This window comes from Centruroides sculpturatus, unplaced genomic scaffold (assembly GCF_000671375.1).
Source record: "Centruroides sculpturatus isolate CEXI.00-Female unplaced genomic scaffold, Cexi_2.0 scaffold425, whole genome shotgun sequence".
Classification (NCBI taxonomy): domain Eukaryota; kingdom Metazoa; phylum Arthropoda; class Arachnida; order Scorpiones; family Buthidae; genus Centruroides; species Centruroides sculpturatus.
In genome coordinates this window covers 349,994-359,044 of record NW_019384549.1, presented here as the reverse complement: position 1 = coordinate 359,044, position 9,051 = coordinate 349,994, and the positions used below count along the sequence as shown (strand labels likewise).

Below are 9,051 nucleotides of genomic sequence, written 5' to 3'. Positions count from 1 at the left end.
TTTCTTAAAAATTAATATTTGCATATAAATTTTCATTATTAAAATGTTTATAAATTTGAATATTTACGAATAAAATTTTTTTATATACGAAATATATTTAGCCGCCATCTATTGTCGAAAATTTGAATTAAAAACTATCAGATCTACACGTGGCCTAGTTAGACATTAGCCATGGAGAATGGACAAATTGTTTGTTTTGAAAATTACGGTTCGAGCACGCGAAGGAGACGATATATCATGGAAAATAGATGCAGTCGGCCTATAATGATCGATAACGAAAGGAGATTTTCCAGTTTGAAGAATTTCTTTACGGTGAGTTAAAATTGTAAACATTCAGCTGGAGTAAGTAAATATTTGTGTAAGAATTGTTTACGAGTAGCGTAAATATTATCTGTAGAAGCTTATAAATATTTGAGATTTATGGAGAATTTATAAATATTTTGCAACGTTATATCACGTAAATGTAATGATTTGTTGATGTTCATGGTGAAATACACACACCTTACACGTACCACATACAAACAGGTTGACCCAGAAGTCACCCAAGGCCTTTGTACATGAATAACATGGAAAACAAATGAGTTCTCATGAAAAGCATTTATTACGTTTTAAATAGCCACACATGCCAAATATTAATAGAAAAAGATAACGTATACAACTGTCTGTCGGCGTTATATAAAAGTAATTTATTTTGCAAGTACTTTCCACGGTATGTATCCATTCTCTTTGGGCAGAACCGTTCGTAGAGAATAAAGCATTTGAATTTGAAAAAAAGAACCTGAACGTCAATTGATGTTTTTTCACATTGCTCGTCCTGTACAAGCATGGAAAGAACATGGCTAATGATGCTACAAGGTGTTTTATTGGAACCGTGTGATTTACAACTTTAGAAAATTAAATGATGCTGGTATATCTGGCTTGGGAGAGGAGAGTTGTGCGATGATAATGTTGAGTGATTCCCATATGAATAACATTTTTTGATTTCCATGGCATTTTAGGAGGGAAATTTGCAACCGAAGTGGCTCAAAATGACTTTCTATCACTTTTTTAGCTAGCTCTGTTGTACATTTGTTATGTGCTACATTGTCACAATGTTCTGTGAAACAGAGGCGGAGCATTCTAGTAGTAGCTCCAATATATAATAGGTTATATTTATTATGCAGATAATACGCAGGCTTTACAAGGGGGGGACACAAAAAAAAACCAAACTGAGACCGCGCTGCCATTCATAGTTGAGAGTTCTCCCATTACATGGGGTTAGTAGAGACCTTCATGAAACAGCTGTGCAAACAGCATCAGTTCGTAGGTTTGTGTTTGATTATAGTGTTGTGTTTCTCTTACTGTTATTTTATTCTGCATGCGAAGTCCTGGGCATCCTTCAACATCTTGAAATGATGAAAACGTAAAAATCCGTCAAAAAAGTGTTAAGACGTCTGCAAGAGGATGTGTGAAGGAAACGTCCGGAACTTTGGCGATCAGGTGACTGGTTCCTTCATTACGACAATGCCCCCGCACACACAGCCTTACAAGTGACCCACTGTTTGGCTTCTTGGGGATGGCCTGTCATTCCTCACCCTCCGTATTCACCAGACCTAGCCCCGTGCGACTTTTTTCTGTTTCTAAGAATGAAGAAAAATCTAAAAGGGAAGCGTTTTGATGATGTGGAGGCGATAAAAACAGCTTTGCCAAGGGCACTGGACGATATCAAAGTTGAAGAGTTCCAGAGATGCTTCAAACAGTGAGGAAAAAGACTTCACAAGTGCATTGCATCTAATGGAGAGTACTTTGAAGGTGACTGAAGAAATTTTGTAAAAAAGTTAATAAATAAAGTTTTTATACAAAAAATCCGGGTTTTTTTTTTTTGGGTCTCCCCTTGTACATGGAAAAGACATTGCACCAATGTCTCCCGTTTGCTTTTTCACACAGACAATCCCTTGTACATTTGATGCAACACAACTAGGCTAACTGCAGGATAGCAGAAGTTAACTCCTGAATTGCCATACAGATGTCTTTTAGCAGCTGTAGTTTGCCAATTTGTTTGTGTACAATTTCTCCTTTTGTTGACTCCACAAAAAGAATTTGAGAACATGAGGTTAGGACTGCAGGTCACAGTCCCCTGATCTCATTACTGGTATACTCATGATGGTGTATTTCATTGTGATGAATGGAATGGTGATGAATGGTGATGGATGCAGATACTGGTAGACTCTGGTCTACCAGTATCTGCAAAAGGAACAAAATGTCGGTTCACAGGAACAGATGTTCACATTTAAAACCCATGTGACTTCTGGACCACCCTGTATATTTAGTAAATAGTTTAATTTTATTATGCAATATTAACTGTAGATCTCGGAGTCATAATCTAACTATTTGGAAAGCTCAAAACATAGTTATGTAGGGATAAACAACCTTGTATTAATTTAATCCAGGTACAAAACAATTTGACTTTATCAATCTTCTTTTGTGTGTGTGTGAACACATGGTTAGGTTTTAAATACACCACACTCTTGTATCTGAGCAGCATACCACTACATTAATCATTACACTAAATATGTCTACAAATAACCTCATGCTGACAATATGCTGCAAGTCACTCAAACATTTTTAATTGGTTGTTTTGCTTGAGAATTATTTACAACACTATCAAGATGCATGGTAGAGATAAAATCTTGGTAATTTTTAATAAGAATTCTATGCTTTACAGTCTGTTTTCCTGCCTCAAGGTTATCCCGATAGTGTCAGCAAGGACTATTTGACTTATCAATTATGGGATAGCATACAGGTAATTAAAATTGTTAACATTGTGTTAAGTTTAGCTTATTAATACAAATTATTTAATTATAAAATATTTATAAAACTTTATTTTAATTTTAAATATTGTAAATTATAATCAGGCATTTGCTAGCAGTATAACCGGCACGTACCACATACAAACAGGTTGACCCAGAAGTCACCCAAGGCCTTTGTACATGAATAACATGGAAAACAAATGAGTTCTCATGAAAAGCATTTNATGCTGCAAGTCACTCAAACATTTTTAATTGGTTGTTTTGCTTGAGAATTATTTACAACACTATCAAGATGCATGGTAGAGATAAAATCTTGGTAATTTTTAATAAGAATTCTATGCTTTACAGTCTGTTTTCCTGCCTCAAGGTTATCCCGATAGTGTCAGCAAGGACTATTTGACTTATCAATTATGGGATAGCATACAGGTAATTAAAATTGTTAACATTGTGTTAAGTTTAGCTTATTAATACAAATTATTTAATTATAAAATATTTATAAAACTTTATTTTAATTTTAAATATTGTAAATTATAATCAGGCATTTGCTAGCAGTATAACCGGCACACTTTCTACTCATGCAGTTTTAAAGGGAGTTGGCGTCGGCGATGAAACGGCTACGCCCATGGCCGCGACTATAACCTGGTTATTAAAAGGTAAAATACAAATCTGTAATGACGACAATGATAAATTTTTAAACAATATTTATTACTTAATTTCAGATTTAATGATTTATTTTTAAAAATAGATGGTACAGGTATGGTTGGACGTATTTTATTTGCATGGATGAATGGGTGAGCAATTTGAAGTTTTTTCTGGATTTTTTTTCTCTTTTTGCCCTATTGGTACAAGAGAGCTTTTCATTATGAGTTTGGCCAGGCTCACAATGGAGGCTGCAACGGGGACAGGTCTAGACACATCTGGGACAAACCACCCATGAAAAATTCCTAGGATTTTTTTACAGCCTATCCCTCTAGGTGATTCGAGATTGAATTCAAGCAGACATCTTAATCGCCTCAGTCATTCAGATTAATAATTATCTTTCCTGTGTTTATCAGACCCTGTCCTGTGCTACTTAGCCACCCCATCGTGAGCCCAGCCGAATCTATGAGGGGCCTATTGGAAGACACTCTTAGTACACACAGGGTGGAAAGATGAAGGATTTTTTTATAAATATTTACTTACTTTCTTACAGATCTAATCTTGACTGTGATCCAAAAAAATGGAGGTAGATAATAATTTATACAAATAAAGTATTAGATAAAGTAGTTGATGCTAATTTGAATTAAATACCGTGATATTAAATTTTTATTTTAGATTATTTGCCGATTTTTTGAACGATGTTGCAATCTTTATCGATCTGCTATCGCCATTTATGAAAAGCATATTTACATTCGTNGCTTTTTTTTAAGATTAAAAAAAAAATTATATTTTAACTAAAATTAAAAAGTTTAAGACTCAAAATTCATATATTTATTATTACTTCTGACTTTTTTTCCATCCATGTGCACTAAGAGGGCCTTTTATAGGTCCATATGTGCCTATGATGGAACAGACAGAAAATGAGGACGGGGCCGAACGTATACAAGACAAATTTCTGGAGCTCTAGGCCCAGATTCAATCCTGGGTTTTCTAGAATGGTAGGCTGACGCCTATATTTATACCATAATTTATTAGGATTCTAAATTTATCAACTTAAAATTTATATTTGCAAAGATTTCAAATTGCATTAGAACATAAAACGTAATTGGGTGGAGCACTTGGCAATAAATTTAACAAGTAAAATTTATCTTCGTATAATTTATAACTTAAAAAATACAGTTTAAAAAAATTTCTTTTAGATATTTTTAAGGAAGTTATCGATTAAATAAGCATTTCAAACAAATGGTATTTCCTATGAATATATTTATGAAATTAGTAACAAGCATAACTGCTCCTTTCAACACTCATGACTTCATTAGAGCGAAATGGTTCTAGACTATAGATCCATGCTTTTCTAGAGTCTTACTGTGGCTCCAATACACTTACACCACCTTTATATAAACTTGGTTATTACTACATGCACATATGTAATATTTTTCTGTTATGTAGTGTGGTATTCATACAGTTTGTAAGTGTAACTTGCAATGTTGAACGGACAACTGAAATCTAAAGGTACGTTTGGAAAGTTGAATGTTTTAACAAGCCATTTATAACGTACTGGTAAAGTGACTGTGATATTTACTATAAAAAAGTGAATTATATTTTCACAAATACTTCATTTCTTAGTGGATTTTAGTATGCATTTTGTTTAGGATATGTTCGGCATTTAGTTTTTACTTCCCTCTTTCTTCCCTTGAATTTAAGTTTGATTATATCGTGTCAATCTCTGGTACAACTCTCTACAGGGATGCTATGCTCCCTTTCAAGGGTCCGCTTACACTCAAAATATAGCTAGAATTATCACCAGATGGATCTATAGACCCAAATACAATTGAAAATTACATAATTTTGCTCTAACAAAACAAAATTTTTATTTAATTAGAATATTAATACAATGTTCACGTATAATTCAATGAAGTGAATGTACTCGAAATATTCTATGAATCTGAAATAAGGCAGGAAAATCGTTCAATTGACACGATAAACAGTTGTTTTTGATTTATTTATTAATAAAATTTGCCTAATTTTGTTATCACAACCTTTAATTATTATTGCTAGCTGATATTTATAAAATTTACTATCTAATGCAATCTATATATCCGAATAAGCATTTGACAGCTTGTAAAAGTAAAATATTATATCTAATAATTAATGTTTACAACAGGAATTCTAGGAACAGATGCAAGTTACATTTCCTGATTTAGTTATGTCTGCAAAAATACATTGTTTATAATAAATCAGTTCTAACTTAAATAATTTTGAATTTAAATTATAATGCAGTAAAGTTTGCGCACTTAGGTAAAGCAATATTAATTAATTAATTAATCAAATATAAATACACACAAAAATGAAAAATTTAAGATTTCTAGAGCTTTATATCATTAACATTTCTATAAATATAATTAATATAATAATATCACTTGATAAATATTTGCATATAGCAGTAGGATTTAAACACGTACTATCTCTCGAATAATTGTTATCGTTAAATAATTCTATTATTGACACGACGGCAGACGATCTGATAATAGTTTCTCGATAAGTAACAGAAAATAAATCATAGTAGGAAGGAAGTAAAAAAAAAAAGAAAAATTAATTTACATGTCCTAAATGATTAATTAAAATTTTTACTTACGTGCTGATGACCTTCACGAAGTAATTTATGAAGAACATGACAAAACTTCCAACAGACTATTGGATTTCCTTGTAATGGTAATTTCATGACAACACTCCAGAATGTACCTGCACCCTTTTCACGGAATGTTCCCAATATTGCATCTGAATATTTGTATAGGATCTAACAACGGTTACGTTTTGAACCCTAGATCTAATTGATAGTTTACCGCAGTGTTTTTCAACCTGTGGGTCGCAAAGTCTTACACGGGGGGGTCGCGGGTGTAAGAAAAGACAAGTGTTTGTAGGTCCTACACTACAATAAAAAAAAAAAAACTAGAATTTCAGCGAGAAGGCTGTGCCTGTTTTTTTTACAGTAAAATTGGTTTTTCGATCGACATTTAAAGAAAGAAAATTAAATATGTAGTTTTTAAAATCGCTGATATAGTTTAAATATGGCCCTGGGGATTGCCAGAATTTTTTTTAACTTGTAAAGGGGTTATGTATTCAAGAAGGTTGAAAACATTGGTTTACCGTATCGATAATACTATCACAGTAAAAATAACTACTTGAAGTATTTTTGATAACATATAATATCTGCACTACACAAATAAAAAGAGTATTTTCTCGATATACTAAAAATCAACTGTTTGATAGCATTTTTAAAGAATTTCTTCCTTAAATTTGCTAACGTTTCTATTAAAATACAGTCTTAAAAATTAAATTTTTACATTAAATAACATTAAGAGAAAGCTTTAAATTAAAACAATTATTTTTTAAATTGAATTTGCCGGAAAATTTCTGCGTAATTAAGCATAGTCCACGTGGATTATGCACCGGAGGCAGACACGTGACAAAGTTCTCTCCGTTGCTATTTGTATTTACGCAGATATCGAATTCCGTAAGCCAATACTAGACTTTCTTTTAAGCTGCTGGTAATATCGAGGTATATACAGTAATAAATTAAAGTTCGAAATAATAAAATGCTCCTACTATTTGATAAACTATCACACTATTAACTGTTATAGATACGTATGCCTACGTTTCAAAGTTCTAATTATACTTTTTTAATAAAATTATCGAGGGGTTAAAATTCTTCGAAGAATTTCTATTTTAAGAACAATACGATTGGAAGAAAAAAACAAAATTTTAAAACGTTAAACTCGAACATATGGTTAACACATTAAAAGAAGCAATTTTATAGGGAGTAAAGTGAAGCCGAATTCATCAACTTGACCTTCATTTGTCAGTGAATGCAGTAAACTATACATGATACACCAAGATATATACCACTTGCTTTTAATCAGGGCAGTTACTTTAATGTCAGAATTGATTCAGTGCCAGCAGCTTAAATTAAGATAAATGTATTTCATTTCATTTAGTTCTTTTTGCTGTTAAATGCTCTGTTTAAATACACGTACGGTAGAAATACTTAATAATTTTTTAAATTAAACGTAATTACTCGCCGAAATGTACTTATTAATTCTTAAAAATACGTAAATACATACATAAAAATGAAAAAAAAAAGGATACTTCGGACATGTTTTTCTTTCACCGGTGACTCATGATTGTTGATGGCTTTCGATATACTAGTGGTCTAAAATTAACATTTCGACGTTATGCATAACGAACATTAAAAATTCTTTTATTTATTTTACTTTTTTTAATCTTTAAAATTAGTTAATTAACTTCATAAATAGTTTAAGAGAGGAAGATAATTTGGCAGACTTTACGCCTGAAACCTATTTAAATCGACATTATTAGTAAAATATCGATCTATAATAATAAAAAGTTGTTTTCACTTTACATGCTCGTTTCACCATCATTTTTCTCTGTTTTCCTCGCAGACGTTCAAGTTACAAGCCTCCGTACAAGTACTACTTTACCGAAATGCATTTTAGAGAGAGTCCTTTCATAAAATTCAAGAAGCCACGAGTATCCGTGTATATCATCACTTAATTTTCTAATATATCGAATAATGTTTACACAGAATAATTAAAACGTATTATCTAAATCAGATCAATCTAGTAACGCGTGACACTTAACCTCTTTCGGTAAATATGTCGTGCCCACGGCAAATTCCGGTGGCACCGTTCATTCTAGTTTTTGCATCCGATTGGGAAGCCACGCCGCAATTTACTTCGGCAAATCAAAGCTCCCGGTGGCCGACGGGATCCGCGTTTCGGAAGGCGACGTGCCGAAATCTCCCGACGTCGATCGCATAATTCCGAATATTATCTAAAAAGGAAGTGTTCGAACGTGGTTATTGACATAAAACATCATCCATCCATAAAGCTTCCTGAAATGTATGTCATCTAATGTATATCTCGTGGGCATTTTTGCATAGAGGTTATGCAAATCATGAATGGAATTATCGAGGAGAAAAGCTTCCTTAAAAGGAAAAGTGAAGGAATTTTTGAGGCCACACCAGGGGCATATCCTGCATTATGTTCAGTCTTTTTTTTTGTTGTTTTTATCCATTGTGAGGCACCGAAAAGCAATTTTAACGCCCGTAAATCCTTATAAAGGCATTAAATCTTAATAATCTACAGTACAAATACGATAATTAGGCACTTTTTTTAAATTAAATAATTAACTCGCATTACGCCGCGGGTAGGGATCACTTTTAGTTAATCGTCCCATAGACTTACATACGTATGTTTTACCGAAAGTAACTTCCACCGATTTGTATATATTAATGGTACTCACTTGGGTTTTCTCGAAATTTTCCCTTTCTACGTCTAAACTGTTGCCTCTTTTCGGTGCCAGCACTTTAGAAAGAGGTAAAGACATGTTTACGTTTGTATACAAAATGCTATTTTTCCGGGTAAAAGATCCTTTGGGCCAAAAAAACTTAAATTACAAAAACATCCGAAGGCGTCGACTTTCGTCGATCGACTTCGTAACTGCGATCGTCTACCATAGATGGCGCTGTTTTGGAATAATCAAAATATATTTTCCGAATTTTTTTTTTTTTTTTTTTTTTAAAATATATTTCGATTTAATTAAC

The 9,051-nt window shown here is 32.6% G+C and overlaps 2 protein-coding genes across 3 annotated transcripts in view; one reads left to right on the top strand and one right to left on the bottom strand.

Moving 5' to 3' along the window:
• The first annotated feature begins 147 nt into the window (after nt 1–147).
• Nucleotides 148–9,051, top strand: part of LOC111623611 (RUS1 family protein C16orf58 homolog) — a 20,086-nt gene continuing 11,182 nt past the window's right edge. For both annotated transcript variants that reach the window (XM_023366248.1, XM_023366247.1), the window contains exons 1-6: nt 148–312; nt 2,705–2,782; nt 3,328–3,442; nt 3,535–3,580; nt 3,982–4,014; nt 4,104–4,178. In XM_023366248.1, coding sequence (XP_023222016.1) covers nt 172–312; nt 2,705–2,782; nt 3,328–3,442; nt 3,535–3,580; nt 3,982–4,014; nt 4,104–4,178 — 488 coding nt within the window. In that variant the 5' untranslated portion in view covers nt 148–171. The remainder of the gene's footprint in view (nt 313–2,704; nt 2,783–3,327; nt 3,443–3,534; nt 3,581–3,981; nt 4,015–4,103; nt 4,179–9,051) is intronic.
• LOC111623613 (huntingtin-interacting protein 1-like) lies at nt 4,218–8,975 on the bottom strand. Its single transcript, XM_023366254.1, has 3 exons — nt 8,751–8,975; nt 7,575–7,638; nt 4,218–6,206 (listed from the first exon to the last, which is right to left on the bottom strand). Exons 1-3 carry the CDS (start codon nt 8,832–8,834, stop codon nt 6,043–6,045), a joined length of 312 nt encoding a protein of 103 aa, XP_023222022.1. The 5' UTR covers nt 8,835–8,975; the 3' UTR covers nt 4,218–6,042.

Coding starts and splice junctions, on each gene's coding strand:
- LOC111623613 (XM_023366254.1), bottom strand. CDS start 8,834: ATGTCTTTACCTCTTTCTAAAGTGCTGGCACCGAAAAGAGGCAACAGT. Junction 7,639..8,750: donor AAAATTTCGAGAAAACCCAA/GTGAGTACCATT, acceptor TGTTAATTTTAG/ACCACTAGTATATCGAAAGC. Junction 6,207..7,574: donor GAAAGAAAAACATGTCCGAA/GTATCCTTTTTT, acceptor ACAAATATTCAG/ATGCAATATTGGGAACATTC.